The sequence below is a fragment of the Anser anser genome (genome assembly GCF_964211835.1).
Source record: "Anser anser genome assembly, chromosome: 17".
In the NCBI taxonomy this organism is placed as follows: Eukaryota; Metazoa; Chordata; class Aves; order Anseriformes; family Anatidae; genus Anser; species Anser anser.
The window spans coordinates 4130948-4150924 of NC_139738.1; the positions used below are offsets into that span (position 1 = coordinate 4130948).

The 19977-nt window shown below is 45.6% G+C and overlaps 1 protein-coding gene across 7 annotated transcripts in view; it reads right to left on the minus strand.

The window, feature by feature from the left end:
- RERE (arginine-glutamic acid dipeptide repeats) overlaps positions 1-19977 on the minus strand; it is a 233381-nt gene that overhangs the window by 131652 nt on the left and 81752 nt on the right. For 6 of the 7 annotated variants that reach the window (XM_083803235.1, XM_083803239.1, XM_083803240.1 and 3 more), the window contains one exon: positions 10318-10388. The exons of the other annotated variant lie outside the window; for it this stretch is intronic. In XM_083803235.1, the coding sequence (XP_083659361.1) occupies positions 10318-10388 (71 nt within the window). The remainder of the gene's footprint in view (positions 1-10317; positions 10389-19977) is intronic. 7 annotated transcript variants of the gene reach the window in all.

A 19977-nucleotide genomic window follows, 5' to 3' on the forward strand; every position in this document is an offset into this window, starting at 1 on the left:
TCTCTGCCCACATTTTCATACTAATCCCCTGCCCCACGCGTGCCCCACCGTAATCACGGCGGCATTTCAATCTGCTTCGCATTAGACCTAACAGCCAATCTCATTTGCAGGCTAAATTTTTGATTTTAAATAATTCAGCGCTCCTTCAAACGTCTCGTTCGTCTCCCTCTTATTAGCGAGTCGGCTCGGGATCCTAATGGCCAACGGAGCTGGGCTGAAGGCAGCCTTGTGCGATCGCAGGACGGCAGCGGCTCGAGCAAAGGGTTGGAGCAGAAAGGAAATCTTTCAGCCTTTCTTGGCCGCAAAGAGGAGACGAAGCTGGAGAAGCCAGGATCTCTATTAATCAGCGTTTTTTCCACACCAAAATGGAAAGGTCAAGCTGCCTCGTAACCGGCCAGGAAAAATTAGCCACAAATTAATTCAGCTGCAGTTCAGGAACAGAACATCAATTCATCTACAAACAGAACGAGGCTTTTAAATACATAAATGCTTGTGGCTACAGAAACCTCACCCAGAGATTTGCATTCAAAAGCATCAGCTCCTATGAAAGCGCAGGGAATAGCAGATCCTCGTTTTAACATGTTTCCTAAAACACGAGGCTGCATGCGGGAAGAATACAAAGGAGAGGAAGCATGCGCTGCATAATTTAGAAAAACAGATCTCTTAATTTTTCCCTCCTAATTCCCAGGGAGACGCAATGCTTTCCATTTTATAACCCTTTGGATCACAGTAAAATGATCCCACAGGCCCTCCCAGACAAGGTCACCATACACAGATTTTCTATTACAGGGCACTAGCGGCATTTCACAACTGTCTTTTTATGCACTTCTGCCTTTCCATCCAGCCTATAAATTGTTACAAGGCCCTGGGGCAATCCAGCTGTATACTCCATTCAAATCAGGCTTCAAGGAGAAAGCACCACAGTCAAGATGCTTCAATCAAGTAAACATACAGGCACAAAGGGCAACTGCATCACGACTAATAATGTTTTCTTTTATAGGGCAAATGCACCGTTTTTCTGTTTTAAAAGCACCGCAAGTTTCTCTCTGATGCTCAGATTCAAAGTGTAGCCCATTAGCATTTTAAATGTGACACCAAATTAAGTCGAAACACGATAAATCAGAGGCATGCTGCTAGAATCCATTTGCTGCTTGGGTTCTCCCTCTGAGGGAAAAAAGGAAAACCTTAAAAAGGAAATCTGGACTCATTTATCAAACGCTGGAAATTCATATCAATAAAGGTTTAAATGGGACAGGATTAGAAGGCAGATTTCTTATTACCACTACTGGAGGCAAGGTGTGTTTTATTTGCACACGTTAGCGTGGATCATGGGCAGCGAGCTCGCTGGGAACACCAACAGCCACGCGGCGGTGCCGGCTGGCAGCGACCACGCTCTGGTATTTCTGGTTGTTCACCCAAGTTCTCGCCTCACCTCCAACTGTTATTGCAGAGAAAAAGCACAAACTACTCGCCTGTCAGATCCACTTTCCCCTTCTTTTTGGATGCGGCTTTCTTCCCTTTCAACTTAGAAAGTAAGCTGCAATTGCCTTTGTTTCAGTAAATTAATTAAATTTTAATCAGAACACTTGTAAATATAACGCCCTGTGATCACCAGTGCTCTTACTGGGGCTGGAAGTTAAAATTGAGGCAGTTCCTTATTCTGTTTTGCTTCTTTCTCCCGAAAGACTAGTATTCGGTCATCTCATTTCACCGGTGGTCTCGGCATACAGAAAAGCATTTCCAGCATCCAACGCTCCTTGCCTGACTCAATTTCAGTGCAGACGTAGTAATCAAAGCTGGGTACACATGCTTTTAGGTGCACCACATAATTAAAGCATTCATATTTTAAATGCACCTACCACTGTTGTGTCGTATTTAAGCCAACAGCTGGTTTTTCGGGAACGAAGGCACCTCCTAACCCAGAACCACCTCGCCTTTTGGCCATAACCCACTGGAGCAGCTTTGACGCCCCGCTCAGCAGGCGGCTCACACCACTGGGCAGATAGAGAGCTTGGTGCAAGCCACCCGCACCTCTGCTCCTCCACACACAGCACCAAACGTTTGCTTTGGAAGTTCTGCTGGGCTCGAAAGCAAAACTCCTGTGGGATTTCTCACTCTCGTAACCTCCCAGCACTCTCCCTAAAGCAGGCGAGTTCATCTAACTGGGAGGGACATTTGCTATGACATGGTTACCTAACGAAGAGCCGGGCACAAGATCCTTGGCTCTACAACAGCAGACGTTTCCACCTCAAGTAAAACAACTGCTTGAGAATTTCTAAAATGCCTCCTCCTGCCTCTCTGGCAGACCCACTGGACACAAAGGGCAAATTACTGCAGCTGGCCAGCCCTGCCAGCATATCCTGGACACCAGTCCTACAACCAGCCCGGACGTCCTCGCTACTGGAAGCCACTCGCTTTCTGGAAGGTGAAAACAAAGCCAGTACCTCTCCACTTCCCCTAAACTCTTAAGAGAATAGAGGAAACTGCTGCTGCTCGTACTGCTGAAGGCAAGCCATCTGCATGCCCACTGATACTCGCAGGATTGATTTCTGCCTTTACCAAGACTCACTTCTGGAAGCAATCCTTTCAGCAGCAGCAGAGCTGGGTTCTTACCCTTCATCAACCTCAAATTCCTGATTTCCTTTGCCTTTCCTGTAAGCCACTGATCCATGCCGAAACAAAGCTTTGCTTTTCTGGAGATTCTGCACCAGTTACAACCTGCTGGCTAGCACCACGCATCGCCTCCTCCCTTCAGTCGGCAGGGTTGGACGGAGCATCCTTCCAGCTCACCGAGGTCCTAGTGCTGAGCATCAAAAGCCATCTCAATGACCACCGTGCATGCATATTAATTGAGTGCCTGCATATTAATTGGATTTTCTTCCACAAGTCAGTCATCTAGGTTTTAGTCATGTATTCGTATCATCTGGAAGTAATCACAATCAACATTTTAATTAAGATAAAGGGAACGGACTGAATTTTAGGACTTGTTACCATTAACAAAGATTAAGAGAAACTTCACTTTAGAAAGATTATAATACAAAGAAGAAAACCATTAAATACTATTTCATTAAAAACTACAACTATGAAGCTATATCCTCAATCTGTCGAGAAGCCAAACCCATTTCGTCAAATGGCCTTATCCAAAGGGAATTCAGGGAGAAAGTCTATTTTCAAACCATAGCCTTTAATTAAAAAAGAAAAACATCTTTAAAGGCCATGGTGGGGGAGTAGGGGGTGAAGAAGCCAAAAATATTGGTGCGTGAAAGAGAAACATGAGTGCCTGAGCAGATCCTTAGCTATGTGCACAAGGAATTCAGGATAATGTTCTTCTGCCAGAAACTCAGAACAAGGAGATCAAATGGATCTGGGCCAGGTCTGACTTGCTTGGCAGAGCTTAGACTTCAATTCCTGGACCACAATAGTATTAAGATCTTTTATAGGATAAGTAACTGAAATCAGGCTTAAATCTGAAGGACTGCATGAAGTGACTGAAGAGACTGTATCAGTTTTGGAAAATTAGCATTTGTGGGACGAAGCAACATTTGACTCCCAGCTACTTATTTCAGAACCACTGAAGTTCAAAACCTTAGGGTCTGAAGACAAATCATCTCTGTTCACTTACTCTGCATTACCAACTAAAACACAATCCAGTTGTTATTCTGCTGTCTATTTGTAAAACCGAAGCATGTTTAAGAAATTGTCTGAGAAGGCTGTAGATTTTTTTTTTTTTTTTTTAACATTTTTGACCTGAGCCAAATTAAACCAAACAAGAAGTATGCTGGAAGAGAGAGCATCTTCCCCTTATCCAAGCCCTTTCATAACTTTGTGATGACCAGAAAATTTGTGTTTATGACAGCAATGGGCTGCTTTTGAAACAGCTGCATCGTTAAGAATTCAACTGAAGTATTGCAGAGTTCAGTCAAAAGCAGCAGGCTGCCGTACAGGGGACATCTCAACACACACAGCCTCGATTGTGGTTTTCACACAGAAGGAAAAACTTATCAGTAAAACATGGGGGAAAGATGTTTTAAAACACGCACCTCAGCATTAATTGCTTCTATTTTATTGACCTGCACATGTGACTTAAGCTCCAAGCTGTATGACTGTTCTAAAACAAAAAATTGGTAAATGAACCCTGAATTAAATGTTAATGGATCCTTTTCTTTTTTATACTGTGCTACCTTCCACCACTTTCCTCCTTAAAGCTGTCCAAATTACGTCAGTGATGCATTAAAGCCACACTCCCGTGCCCTTTTCCAAGCTGTATCCATGCAGTCCAGCTTTCCAGTTGTACTTTGCTGTTTCTCATGAAAAGTATCTGCAAAGTAACTGACACCATAAGATGGCCAAGAGAAGCTTAACAGTGAAAGGGTAAGGGAGTGTTTCCCAAGGAAGGAATTAATGCTAAGAGAGGTTAAGATGGTGTTTCACATCAATAATTGCACAAAATAACCCAATCAGTAGAGAGGGAAAAACACTGATGACTTGTTTTGGTTTAAGTACAGTCAACCATCTCATACTTTTTGACGGACTAAGAAAATGGCAATTTTAAAACTTAAGTTCAATCACTCAACAGGGATGAACCAAAGCAAACGGGAAGCATTTATAGCATATCGCCTCCTTTGGCACAACCTGACACCCCATCACGTTCTCCAAGGAAAGGAGGAGGCAAAAGCTGTGTTTTAAGAGTCAGTACCTCCAAGTATAGTAAATGGGCAATTGAGGGGGGGGAAAAAATACACCAGTAGATTTCCAAAGATCTTACTCCTCCTAACATTTATCCGCAGCACAGTCCTGGGTGAGCGGCGCGGGTGCTGTGGCACAGCGCAGCATCCGTCACAAAGACAACTCACATTGTCCCTAAGCACCGCACATCTTTTTGCTTTGGAGAGTGTCTGCTCCAGTGCCGCGTAATTTGTATTTAAGCAACTTGGCTCTGTAAGGTACTGAAAAAAATCGTCCTTGTCCAAGCAAGACGAGACTCACAGGAAACACTTTCTGCTCCTCTATCAAGGCTCTTCCACCACCTCCTGCTGTTTCCCTTCAACAAAAAGGTTAACCAACCAGGTTACTGAATGCTACTGCAGAAATCAAGCCTTCTACTGAAAGCATGATGCTACGCTCAGGTTTTTAAGTGAAAACACACGTGTTCCTAGCACACGAGGTCTGTTGTCATCGGTGCACAACACCCGTGCCAAACACGCACCTGAATATTTCCAGGATTAAACTTAAATCACATTGTAACCAGTGCTACCTTATCAAAGCTGTATTAGCAAGGAAAAAAAAAGGCTATTAGTGAAGACATCTGGTAGAGTTAAAAAGAAGTTCAAGTAATGGCACTGTCTGGAAACCTGTGGCTGTTTTGTTTCTTGCAGCAGCTCCATTACTGCACTGTATTAGATCTGCGCGTCTCTGGAATTTAATAGATCTCTGCACAGAGGAAGCTTTGCCAACTAGATCTGGTTCAGATCAGGCTACAGTGGGTTTGGCAGCGCTCTCCGCCTCTGAAGAGCAATCAATAAAACTACCTTCACGCTAAGTTCTGCTGCCTGCCAGATTTACAGACTTCCTATAGCATACCTTTCAGGCACAGCCGAGATGGTTTGTCACAGGGCTACCAATCACCCTTACGTTTACATCCCCGTGCCTCCATCAGCACCTGACAGATACCAGTAATCAGTCCCAGGGATGCTGTCACACCGAACGAACGCAACGAGAAAGTTTGTCAAAGTTAATGCAGTCACTAAAATTCGCTATCAATTCAACAGACCCCAGCTAGTGACAACCGAAGACAGAGAAATTGGAGCAAAAATCTCAATTATGCGAAGACAAAACAGATTAGAAGACAAAAGGAGGAAAATATGAGCTATGAAAACAGATTTTACTTTATTTATTGAATGGAGTAAGGAAGCACACAGGGTTCAATAGGAACCAGACCAATCCTACTCTTCTAATTTGTCAAAAATGGAGCGAGACAAATCTCTGCATGTTTTCCCTGCTATCCCTTCCCCCATCCATCCCGACGTCCTACCAACTTTTGAAGCTACAAGGCTCCTACAATGGGCAGCTGGTTTTTGAACCCAGCACTCAGATCTCAGCATGCCACCAGCAGCTGAAACGTGCAAGTGAGTTTTCACTCCCTCCCGGCTCCTGCATGCCATCAGCTTTTTAAAGCAATGCTCAGACAGATAAAAATAACAGGAGAGATCCAAGACATCGTGCCTTAAAAACACTTACCTCACTCGTGACTCCCAACCCTTTGCTTGGGTCCTAAACAAGCACTACATTTGCTTGGATCCTAAAATAATACCCCACTAGAAAGGAACTGTGTCTATTTAGAAGAGGAGCTTTTCAGAGCAATCGTCGTTTTGTGGCCAGGCCAAGTGCAAGTGCATTTGTACTTGCCGTGGCATCTTCCACCGCAAAAGGCACAAATGAAAGCTTCCCTAAAAACACACCGGTTTGTACCCTGCAGCATCTTTCATATCATATGCCACTCTAAACAACAAAGGGACCTGAAAATTTGACTCGTTTTTTTAAAATGCACCAGTAAAATGAGTTCCAGGTACGTGGCAATGCTACAAGTGGCACACAGTGCTGTAGCAAAACATCAGGGAATTGCCACCGGCTACTGAAGTACTTTCCGTTCTTATTTACCATACCACCACCAGTAACAAGCCCTCCTGCTTGCATTAACTGCATTTCTCAATCTCAGCCCCGTGACTCCCACCCAGGCAGGGTGCTCGGGAGCTGTCCCTGCAGCTGCTGACGCCTGCCCCATGTCTGAGCTCCATGGAAGCTGTGAGCAACCAGTGGGTCTGCAAACCACCCTTACAAACGTCTTACTGGGAGCGTTCACACTGAGCCACAAGGTCCATGCCTGGTCCAAGCCTCTGCAAGCGCTACAAAATCAGAGGGGGAAAGAAGTGAAGGAACAGGCGATGTCTCTTCTGCCTTCATCTTTGCTCCCCAGCAGCGCTCCCTGGGGTTCCCCAGGCTTCAAATCAACTCCTTTTCAGCGTGACACCTGAGTATTTACGGCACGCCTTAAAAGCGTGCCAAGAAGTTCTCCCAGCAGAGCAGTTCTGCTATCAGACCTGGTGTTAGGCAGCTCCCCAGGAACACAGGAGACGATGAACGCGTTGTCCAGGTGCTCGCGATGACGTCCATCCCACACGGAAACCTGCCTGACGGAGCTCCTGCGGCACTGGCAGCCCAGAAGGGACACAGCAATTACTTACAGTGCCACTTTTGCTGACAGCTTCCCTAAGACAACACTTCTAGTTAATCGTATTTTACTTCTCAATTCCACCCAGCTGTTTATACGAATCCCAGCAAGCTGGAAGGAGCCCAGGAACAGAACTGGGGAAGACAAAGGAGGATAAATGTTACCCCTGACAGCTCCTAACCCGGTTAAGCCGAGCTGATCAAATCACTGAACTTCTTCCCACACACAAACCACTTGATTTCCTGACTCAGGAGGCAGACCTACAAGACTTGCTTCGGTCCTCCGGTTGTCCCCAATGAGTTTGGGAACCAAATCTGCTGCTCCTCCTCCCAGCCCCGGCTTATCCTAAAACAAGAGCCGGTAACTCAAAGGGAACGACCAACCTCAGCAGCATCACAGCTCTGCTTCATACAAAGCTGCACGGAGCAACAAAAAGCAGGACGGCAGTAGAGACAGCTGACAAATAGCAGTAAGTAAAAAGTAAAGCTTCATCATGAGGATTTTATGGCCACTGGTGAAGCACAATTGTTCTTCAGGAAAGCAAAAGAGCTGCTCCTCTAGTATCAGTTTTAGTAGGCTGGATTCATCTTAATGTCAAGAGAAACCAGGGATGGAAGTATGAACTAATGCACGGAAGTATGCCATTGTACCTGCAATAATTGCTGAAACTGCACAGAGCACATGAGAAAACCACTTACTGGCTCCTCGGTGCCACCAGATCTAGCCACTGGAATACAAGCTGCTCCGACATTTGTAGCACCTGCACTTGTAACTTGAGGTTGTACTGCTCCACAAGTAATTTCTCCCCCATTTTCCTAAATCACTCTGCTATTTGTAAAAGTGAAGCAGGCAAAACAGCTCTTAAGAGATGCGCTTTCTAATACAACTAATAACGTGAGAGGGAACAAGCCCATTCAGAGGCAATATAGCATTATTTCAGTATCTCCTTCTGCTTCCTTCGCCTCCTTCGACCTGTTCGTCAAATGTAGGAAGCTTAAACACTACGTAGGCGTCATAAAACCAGTTCCTAGCACTGCAATAAACTTAAACTCATCCAACTATGATTTAAGGTCTTACTGGAAAGAGCAAGTTGAACTCCGATTTACTTGAAGAACACAACTGAACAGCACTCGAGCCTCTTCTCAGGACTGACCCTTTTTACCCTGCAAGAAACTGTGCGTATATATCAGACAGCAGTTGTCATCTCAACTCCTCCCCGCACCTTTTTAGCGGTTAAAAATAAAAATAAAACTCCACTTTTGTGTCTGAACTGCACCTAGAGCACTGGGAAGTGTAGGCTAAGACTCATACGTGCAGCCCAAACCTTGTATTTATGATAACCAAAATGATAATGTACTTAATTAGTAGGCGACATTTCAAAGCTGTTGACTTTTTCTTCCCTGCTTCACTTGACATGTTCAGCTGAAGGCAAAACAAGACTGTTTTCCTGTTGGTATCTGGCACTAGGAGAGGAGAAATCAAGTGTCCTTTCCACTGTACATCTTTCCTTTTCCCAGCAGAAAAATCAACAGTGACAAATGCACTGAAAATTCATCTTTGCAAGCATAATCAGCATCAAAGGTTTTTTGGTGTTTTTTTTTGGTTCTGTCATCTCTACAAGTTTCTTTTATGCATTATGTCAGCAAGAAAAATCCAGCAGAAAAAAAAATAAAGACCTCAGAGCAGGCAAAAGTAAACACAAAGCAACGGTACTATTTCCATTTCAAAATACAGAAAATTGCCAGCAACACTGATGTCATATCCTTTGCACATTGAAAACATGAGAAAAGAGAAACCCTGCTATTTTTTTTTTTTTTAAAGGCACTAAAACATCATGCGATGCCCTTCCCACAGAGTTTTGCAGTAAGCTTTAACACATTGCATTAGACCAATGCTGACAAGAGAAGCTTCAGCTGTTGGTGCTGTTAACGCCCTGGGCAAGCACTGCAGCTCAGCGGGACCTTCTGCCCCGAATGGCAACTAGCACCTTGGAATTCCTTTCAAACACAAAAGCACCAGCTGATGGGCAAGAGCAGTACAGTGTTCTAACAATTGAGGCTACATTAACTAACAAGCCAACATCTCCTTAAAAAACGAGAGGGAGGGAGAGCAGAGAGACGTGCACAGGAGGGAGCCCCCAGGTGCCAACCAGTAGCAAGGACATCAACACCGAAGAAAACCTGCATGTTCTGCTCCACTGTGGTCTCACAAAAAAATCAACTTCTAAGGATTGAAATGGAAAATCTGAGTAAGAAAGCCTGGAAGAAGCTGAATTCTGAAGACAACAGATATTAGATGAGCTACACCTGTAACTACACATGGTAGCACAACAGCTTACTACATATTCTGGGCTCCCCACAAGATGAGCAGTAGGTTGCTTTTATCAAACACCCTGCTCCAGCAGGGCACAGGCCAAAGGAAGCAGAGGGGCCATGCCTGTCCAACAGGTGGCGGCTTCCTGCTCGGCACCCCAAGCAAGGGCTCCTCTGTGCAGCTCCTGCACACCGAGAAGGAAATGTTTCATGTTTTAATGTACAGATTGGGATAGAAAGGGGCAAACCGCAACTCCAACTCTTTGTTCTGGCACAGGTCCCCAGCTTTCTGCTTTTAAAGGAAGAAAGCACTACACGGTTCTTAAACGTTACGTTATTTCTCATCAACAGACACTGTCACACTGGCCTAGCATCTCTTTGCGTCTCCACGCAGCCCGTCGATGAGCTGAGATGAACCAGAAGCCAGCCCCCAAGCTTTGCTCCCCCAGCTGGGCTATCTGACCTGCAGCCAGAGGCACAGCCAGGGCGAACTGCCCAGGAAAAAACATGAGCTTGGAGCCCCAGCGTGCCCAACTCCAGGCTCATTCCCCTGGGGATTTATAACAAAGCAGCCCGCAATTCCAACTCTACAGCCTAGTCAATCAACTTCATCTATACAAGCACAGATCTCGGTCTTAGCAGCAAAACTCCTGCTATTTCAGAAGCTAGGAGGACTACTCGGGAGCTACGGGACGAGATGCAGGCTCAAACATTGCCATCTCACTGGAGAACGGGGCGGGGAAAAGGAGAAGGAGGAGATGTGAAAATTTTTCTTACCAGTTTGAAGTCTTGAATGCTGCAGATGAAATACGGTGTATTCGGCCGGCGACTTTCAATATATACGCAATCTTTAAAAAACAAGATTTTAAAATAATGGAAATTAACTTCTGTGCCTCAAAGAAAGACCACAAAAACAGGATAAATTAAAAACAGCCTATGCTTAGAAAGAGCCACCATTTCATTTGCATACCATGTAATTTATTCCAAGTGTGATCTAAAAATAGCAACTAGATGCTTTATGATGATAAATAAGGGAATTAGCAGCATAAAGTAATTTTGATTTGAATAGACATTTTGCTAGAAAAACAAAGGAAGTCATAGCAGCCCACTGTGAAAGCAGTTAATAGAACGACCAGGTCACAACCTATGAACCAGATCAAAATAAGACAGGAAACTAATCAAATCTTTTGTGGTTAAGTTGGTATTAGGAACCTAGCACTAACATATTTTCTCTTCTAATTGTAAAGAAAACCAAGGCAACCAATCACAGATGAAATACAGCAAACTAAATTAGATTTACCGCAGGGAAGAGCTGTGCTTTCTCAAATTACATTTGACATGACAGAGACAGAGTAATTATTTTGGTTTGCTTTTGACAACTGGACTCTACGAGGTTGCTGTAAAATAAGGTTTGTTGTATTAAAAACAGTCTCGGCAATAATTGCAACAAAAGCAGTGCTTCGGAATAAAATTACAGCACAGATGGGGAGGAACTGCCTGATTAATGATGATGCCCCTAGATATCACCACGTCCACACACAGCTTGCTAGAAGGCAGAGAGGCTGCTCCCAAAGCCAAGCAGGTATTGAAGGGACAATCATTGTGTTCTCCTGTTTTTTGGAGAGCTAACTGCTGTTTAAAGACAGAAGACACAAAGAACCCCAGATATTCTGTGCACGATTCTCCATGAACCTACCCACAATTTCTAAAAAAATAAAAAATAAATGAAGTCAGAGATTTTTGTAAGGCACGTTCAAAACGCAACTGAAGCCCTGCTTCCTGCCTTGGAAATCCCCGAAGCTACTCAAAACAAGCAGTTTCTAGTTCTTACGCTCCTCAGGATGCAGCATCATTTGTGTTTCACCCCCCGTTTTCGGGGATGTTTTTGTTGTTGTTTGGTTGTTGGTTTTGACTTTTTTTGGGGGCAAAGCAAGGAGATGAAGCTTGGAGTTACCCTCCAATACCTCACGCCATAACCAGAAGATGTTTGTTCCCATCTCAGTAGTGAGACCAGAAGGAGAAAAGCAGGCAATAATTCCAGCTTTCCCATCAATCACTTAAAATCAAACTGAAATCACTTCTTTTCCTTCATCCTCATTTTCTATACCTTTACCTTCCTGAGTACTGTTCCCGATCGTCTCCAGGAATTTGCCAGGCGGCCTCTGCTGCCTGGATTGCCCCGTGTCAGCAGCACGTCAAGGCATTTTAGCCCAGGTCTCTAAAAATGAGCAGTCCCAGAAGCATTACACCTGGAAGCCAGGCATGCCGTGTTTCACGTCCAAACCGTTCACTTCCATCATCATTATAGACACTACCCACCAAATTAACACTTCCTTTAATTGCAAAGCCATGCAATCAGAGCAGCAGCGCCTCTTTTCCCTGTAGATCAGAAAATAACCCGTACATACAGCCTCAATTCGAGTCTGCTGGTGAGGACAGCTGAAGTTGCACACTCAGTGGCAGCAGTTCGAAGACAAAGGTATTTCTCAGTTCTACCGACCAGCATTTCAATCTAGACTGGAAAAGATGCTGGTCTTCAGGAGGTTACAAATCAGGTTGGTGCCAGAGCACGTAAGTATCAAAGTCAGGCAGAAGGTCACCCCGACTCCTGCAGAAAGGAGCTCTCCAGCTGACAAGCACAGCTCGCCGCGGCCCACGTCCCCAGAGAACATGAGAGCTGGCAAACAGCTAAAAGCAATCGCTTCAACTGTCACCAGAGCCTTGCTAGGAGAGCTCAAGTAGCAGGGGCTTTTAAAAGAGAAACGGGAAAAGGTTACCCAGACCCTCCTCCTCCTCAAAAGAAAATCCGTTTAGCACAGCTGCTACTTAGTGGTGAACACATCGGGCAATTCCTTGAATTAAAGAACCTAAACCCACGGAGCACAGGTTCACGGGACGGATCAAAGGGGTGTCTCATGAGTGCGTGTAGGAGTTGTGAACCGAGGGCAAAGTGACAGCACAGGGAGCTCCAGGGACAGCACCTTCCTCCTCCTCCGTGCCCCTGCCCTGTCACAGCCCAAGTGGCCGCCTCCTGCCGGCTTGTCCTGCAGCCACCACCCAAGCGATGCCCAAAAAGCCAAGGGTCAGATTTCCACTTACACCATTCGTTATAAAACAGGCTCCTCCACCCAAACAGCCCCCAGCCATCACAAAATGCGCTGCTAATCGCTTCACAACAGCATTTGTGAGGTCCAACAAGCCTGACAAAATGGATTTGAGCTGGAAATACATTGCTTATTTCATTGCAGGAATCAAAGACCCAGGATTAGAATCTGTCGGTTACAGTCCATATGGGGCCTGGCCTGTTTTGGGAACTTCTGCATGGCTCTTTTTAGCACAACAATGCCAACAAAACAAAGAATTCTGCTTCAATGTGGCTGTCACCTGCTTACCAGGTGGCAACCCGAAGGGAACTGAACCCCAACTACGTTTGGAGGCCATGCTGACAGGCAGAAGGATAACGCAACCGACTGCAGAGTGAAACAATCAGCACCAGAAAGGCAGGTGCTTGGAAAAAATGCATTTTAAGTACTAAATAAGGTTAAGTTTTAGAGCAAAGAATTCTGGCAGTAAAAGGAGATGGCAGGGAAGGGTTCAGGGAAGAGTTAACTCATGCAGAATTTATTGCAAGTCCTTTACACCACCACCACTGGAGCAGAGGAGGAGAAACAGTCAGGAGAACACAATGCTAGAGCAACCCAAGGATTTACTAAATTAACCTCTATTAATTACGGGGTCCCAGGAAACTATGCTAGACAGCAAGGCTACGCAGGTACCCACAGAAGCAGCACCAGTTTAAAGTTTTCTGCTGCTTGTTTTTCCTATCAGTGATGTGACAAACCAAATGCCTTGCAGCAACAGGCTCAAAAGAAGTCTGATGGATGTGAACCACACTACGATGTTTTTGCTTTTTTAATAAGAAAATTATTACAAGCATTCCTATGTAACAACCCCCGGTATCTCCGTAGAATTACGCAGAATTACTTCCATTCAGATCGAGCCCAATTTGCCTCTCCCAAATGACCAATTTCAAATTCCATATTTCCTAGCTCGGATCGCAGCAGCTGTCGCAACAGCATGCATATGTGCATTTTAAAAGCTTGAAATATCATATATGTAATCAACCATCAACACCAGAAGAACTGTAATCTACTCGGCTTATAACTCATACAGTACTTTTCACCTCAAATCCTCAAAATCCTACAGAATTTGTCAGTGACTCTCTTGGGAGGTAAGCACCAAACGCATCCTCCTCGCCTCTTCACCTTGATGGGCATGCTTCAATGTAGTTAATCAGCAGCCACAGCACCTGAGCCATATGAAATCCATGTTTTCCTGACTTTTTTTCCGTGTTATCCTGGGTTTCCTTGCCCAATCTTTCCATTTTGACAGCCCTCTGCTCACTCCAACCAGCTGCTCAGGGTCCTGGCTGGTGCAGTTACCTGCTGGAACGGGTTCTCACCCACGCGGGAGAAATTTTTCAGGATGCTCTGGGGAGTCTGGATAAAAAGCTACAAGATTTCAGATACAGGGACCAACTTTAGCAATTCTTTTCCCTTAATGCCTCAGTTCCTCAAGCCTCCCTGTCTGGGTGCTCTCAGGCAGCACGCTGAACAAACGGCTGAGCATCCGCCTGAAACAGCGCAGACAAAAGCAAAGAAACGGAATCTGGCAGCTACCATGGATATAGCAAACACGTCGACTCGCTGGTTTGTCGCAGCAGGGAAAGGCACACCTGGCTGCCTGCCAACGCGAAAAACAAAGATGACATCCAGTTAAGGCGACTGCAAAGCAATGGAGGCTGAAGAGATAAGAAAACAAGTTAATTCGGGTGCAAGGAAATGCCGAGAGAGATAGAAACTGGAAAACCGCCAGAAGGAGGAACAGTTATGGATGCAGCCACATTAGCCGCTCAAAACTCACCATAAAAAGCAATTACTTTCATTTACCAGAGATCCTAAATGCAAATACATCATCTTGAAGAACAGCTACGTGGACCCAGGTGACAAAACACAACTGTGCATTGTTTTCCAAATGCAAACCTACACTGGTAAGGCTTATGCCCACGAAAAAAAAGGAAGGTGAGTCTACAGGAGTGGCTACTGGAGACTGGAATGTGCTGTTGCACCCTTTTTTTCCCCTGATCACATACTTGTGCAACATTTCAGCTGTATGTGGCTGCAGAGAGCTTTTGCATAGACTTTGACAACTTCAGTCGATTCTCAGCGCTGTTGTGCGGGCTGCTCTGTCTCTGAGCATCTACCGCCACTGCGTGCTGACTGCAGAAGATGCCCCATCCCTCAAAAAGAAACAGCTTAAAAAAAAGTCCCGAAATAAAGATGCTCCTCACACAGACAAGTTCACTTGCTTCTGAATTTTTACTGCTCAGCAGTTTTATGTAGCTTGAGTGACACGTACTCCGTGTGCTAAATGGAAGGCTGAAGCCCGAGGCTGTTTGTCAGCCTAAAACACGATGGACCCAAATGCACTCTCCCTTCAGACAGCCCAAAGAAATTCTGGGCAGCTGTTTCAACATCTATTATTCTTGAAAGGGAACCACAGCACAGGTGTGTTTCAGCCATCTACTTGCTCCTGCAATATTAATATTCACTTCTACCACCGGTCAATCCTCTCCACTTCAAAAAGCCCAACAAAACCCAGACTGACTAGAAATGCTTTTCTGTACATTTCTTACTTAAACACGGTTTGGTGTCACGTCCACGCAAGTGGACCTTCCCTTCCCAGTCGTTTGCTCTTTCCTACCCCGTTACAGCTCCATCAACCGCTGCCACCGCCCGTGCTGGCTGCTTCGCCTCTGCAAGGACTCCTTCAGCAGTGAACACGGGGATGTCGCTTGCTGGGCATGGCTCAGGACCCTCCAGCGAAGCACTCACACCACTGGCATGAGTGGAACAGCACCCACAGCCACTCGGCACCACTGGGGACAGCGTCCCCTGCGACTGGGGAACAGATCCAACGTACCCTGCATCAGCACCACCGTGCGAAAAGGAAATTGCTGCAAGGTAAGCTACATGATCAGCTACAGAACGCAAAAAAACGTTGCTCTGAACATCAGCAGAGCAGGTGCAGGACAGGTTCCCAGCTTGTGCTGAAGGACTGTCAGCATCCTGCGCTGATGAGCAAGTAGGGGAAGCGTGAGGCCAGCAAGCACCCAGGGAATGGGCTGTGCTACAAACCCACAAACTGCCTTCCTCCACAGCAAGTAACAGCTTCCAAAGCCTCCTCAGCCCCAACCTGTTGCACCACAGAGCTTGCTGATAACCCAAACTCTCCGACGTGGAAAAAAACAACAAAAAACCCAGCTCCCCATAACCTTCACCGCTCTAATGGCAATATAAAGAAATCTACGTTCCCCACACACACTCACTGCACTCTCCACCCTGAGTACATTCGCTTTCTTTCCTATTCACGTAAAACGTTCCCCTGGAGTCCAAGTATTTCTAGGGCACGTGGCACGGAGCCATGGCTCTTTTGGGCTTCAATGCTCACCACAAGTGCCCTGGTTTGAAGGGTTACATCAGCATGCCCACAAGGAGAGCTGCTTTTAAAATTAGAGCTCATACACGGGCTTCAAAATCTTTTGGTAAAACAAGCCACGACCTCACCGAGCACATACACCTTCATCAGCTTAAAGAAAGCAGTTTATTTGGTAACCATCTTCCCCATTAATCCTTTGGGGTTTTAGCTAATGAGTCAACACTTGCATCACCCAAGCAACAAGGCCTCGGGCGCTCTGCACATCGCTCACTTCCAAGACGTTCCTTGAAAGCCACTGACAAGGAGCTGCCTGAACCCTGCCAGACCTCAGGGCCCAGCTGCAAGCAACCAGCGGTTCAGCACATTTCCCAGTACCTTACATTCTCTCCCTTGTTTTCTTTCTATTCGGATATTCTACATCAGAGTTAGATGTCCTGACAAATGGTACGCCTGCCGGACGTGCAAATGGTCACTTCTGAACCAGTCAGGTACAGCGGTGAAATGAGGACAGGGCTCAGCAGATGGCGAGTTCAAACAGCTCGCGCACAATTCTTGCGCTGTCGCAGCCAAGCAGGCTCATGTAGCCAGTACTATTGCCGGCTCCTATTCGGCCAGTGTGCTCAAACCATGCTCTGTGAATGCTTACCCTGCCTGTTCCACATCCAGTGCTTCTACCTTAATGTAGAGATGGGCAGGATAGCCTTTTTTCTTTTTTTCTTTTTTCCTTTTTTTTTTTTTTAAACAAGCACTTATCCCACTTGCTCTAAATCTACAGATTCAGGTGCGCGCAGCAGAAATCCCTGTGATGCATTTGAGAAACTAAAGGGAAGTGTCCAGGCAAGCCCCGTGCTTGCTCCACCACTACCACCCCGGGTTAAAAAAATAGAAAAAGGAAAACCATCATCGAGATGGTCCCCAACCCTTTGGGAGACAAATACGTAAAAGGTATTTACATGCCATAATAGAGGTGCCTGAAACAAAGAGCTCAGCTGCCCTCACCCCTAGTGAGGAGTGGTTCCACCCCAATGGTTCCCCCAAATTCTCTGCCGCAGCCAGACTCAGTGTCACAGTACTTACCTGCCCCAACCCTTCACGGCCACCCAGAAAGTTGAATAAATACAATTAAGAGAAGGACATTAGCAGACACGGGTCATTAACAGCCAAGTGCTACCTTAGACGGGCTCAGAATAACAATTCTCACCATTCAGTGAGCTCTAAGCGCTGAGATCTGAATTTGCCGGTGTTCCAGAAACCAAACCCCAAACCCCAGCAAAGGCAGGTGAGCGCTGGAAGCAGACCTCTAAACCCAGCAACACATCCGGCTCGGTGCTTTAATACCACACTTGAACACGAGGAGGAGCGCATCGGGACCCCTAGATGCGTGGATTTACCTAGCAAAATATTCCTGCTGGCAGGTAGGGAGCTGTGCCGTTACCTCTTCCCCCTCCACGGCTGACAACAAACAAATTGCTGGGCTGATCTGTCGGTGTCACTGCCTGCTGAGCAGATTTCAAGCAACGCTGCTGGCTCCTTGTCAGGAAACAATGTGCTCGAGCCCTGTTCTGCAATAAATGGTTCAAGCAATTTACTGTGTTCATTTGAAACTCACAGGAGTATTCCCGATGCCTGGACTGTAGTTCTTATTTGGCAAATGATTTTATTATAAACTGGTATCATAGTGAATCCATTTTCTTTAAAGGGTTTCTGCTGCTGTTTAATGGACTGTCAGTATAATTTAGATTTCATCTATTTAAACTCATTCAAGCCTAGCTCCTGATTGTACAATAAATGGAACATATTTCTATTCAACAAAATTAATGACAGTTAATTGTAGTCTGCAGCTCCCAATTTTACAAAAGCAACTGTTCTGCAGCTCAGGCACCAAGCTCCAGCATTTCCCACACCAATTATTTTTCCACACTTGCCACGCACGCCCACGACACCGTGCACAGCTCCTCCTGCAAGATGCATGCTGCTGCTGCCAAAACACGCCACAACAGAAGGGCTCAGCCCTTCGTTGGAGGGGCTCGGCCACTAATTCGTTGTAGGAGATGCTCCTGTCTTAGAGTAGGTTTTCTTTTTCAATTAAATACGTTGAAAGAAAGAATGGTGGCATTAATAGCGCAGGCCACTAAAAAAGGAAAGTAATTTCCAAAACAGCCATCCAGCCTAAGAGCTGTTTCTTTAGCAGCAGATAAGGTTTACTGCTCACGTCCCATTTAAAACAGTCTCTTCTGCTCTGAGCACTTTTGATAACGACACAACATTTGCTCCTAACACTTCTCGCTGCTGTCTTCCAAATGCCTACCTGGCCACACACCTGTCTCGCAGCCCCGACTGGATGCATGTCAACAGCTCCTCACGGCCACCTATTTATAAAGCACTGTGCAAGACAAAACACGAGCAGCACCACAAATGTACCACACAGCTACGTGACTCCAGTTTTTATTTCTATTTTTTTCAGATATCCTCATTTGTTTCCAATTAAAAGCCTCAGTGTGCAACATACACCACACTCCTAAGGAAGAATGATCGCCATGGAGGGTCTCTCCGACACCTGAGATGCAAGCATTGAGTAACACAAAACCAACACAGACGTTAAGGTCTCCCCAAACCATCTGACCAATGTCTGCAACATCCCAGGGCTCAGCACGCAACTGCCTGATGGGCACAAAAACCTCCAGAGGTTTGGGGACAGAGGCTCTGTATCACAGATGCGGGCTGGGATGCTCTCGTGCCCCTTCCACTCCCTCGTTTCCAAGCCGTCTTGACATGGCTCTGAGCTCACGAAATTGTTCTGCTGGACCCTGCATAATTATAACCCTGCTCTTATGTGCTAAGCAAGCACACCAGGACGGCTTGGAAGAGAAAACCCATCTATTCCCATGCCTGCCACAAACACTAACTGGTTGCTGAACGTCTCCCCCTTAGCCACCCTTTTGCTAATTATAGCCCAACACAGTACACCACCTCACAAAGATACCTACGGGCTTTATTCGTGCAACCCTCAACTGGAAAAAAAATACAGCCCTTATCATTTCCCTAGCACTAGCCCAACCGATTGTCTTCCCAAACAAACGGGCAGAAAGTAATCCATTTTATGAGCTGCTGGTGCAGCCCTGAGCAGGAACACCTGTGCCAAGTAGAGGTGCCACGTGGGTGCGGGTATTTTCACATTCTGTGTTCAAAGCCCTGCAGTCCCTTGCCTCAGAGCCTGCTGCGATGCACACGCTGACAGCCAGGTGAGGAAGCTTCGGTGATGTGCTCCCTGTTGGCTGCTAAACTGATGCTCAGCTACCTGCTCTTTTTTTTTTTTTTTTTTAAATCAAGACTGGCAACACTGAAGAAGACATCTGTATTTAAAAAACAATCAAATAACACGTTTTCTGAAATTATTCTCCAATTGTTTAAATTTGTGAACCGCTCCGAGATGCCTTTAACAGAATAAATTAGTGCAGCAGCTGTAAGGCCGATCCTACAGCAGAAGTGTATTCACGTTGTGTCGACGTGGTGATGTTACATTTTCTTCCTTCGTTTTAAAGCAAAATAATTAAGCTAGTACGCTAGACAGCTGCTTCAACAAGAAATGCCCACTTCAGGGAGAAAAAAAATATTTCCTTGCTATTAAGGAAAGAAGAGTACAATTACCACAGTAAAAACACAAGCATAACTTCATTTTAAACCAAAGAAAATGAAAATCATGTCTACATTTAGGTATATTCCTTTCCTAAGCAAACAATGCAAATAAAATGTCTAAGCAACCTTCTGCTTGGAGCACGAAGCGAGCTGCATCACTCCCAGCACAGATGTTACGAGGAGCATTAGGAGCACACCTGGCACAGGTATTGCCACCAGAGCTGGCCACGCTCTTACTATTTATCCGGTGGTCAACAGAATACGTGGCAACTTCCACCGGGCAAAAGCAGGAAATGCAGCTGG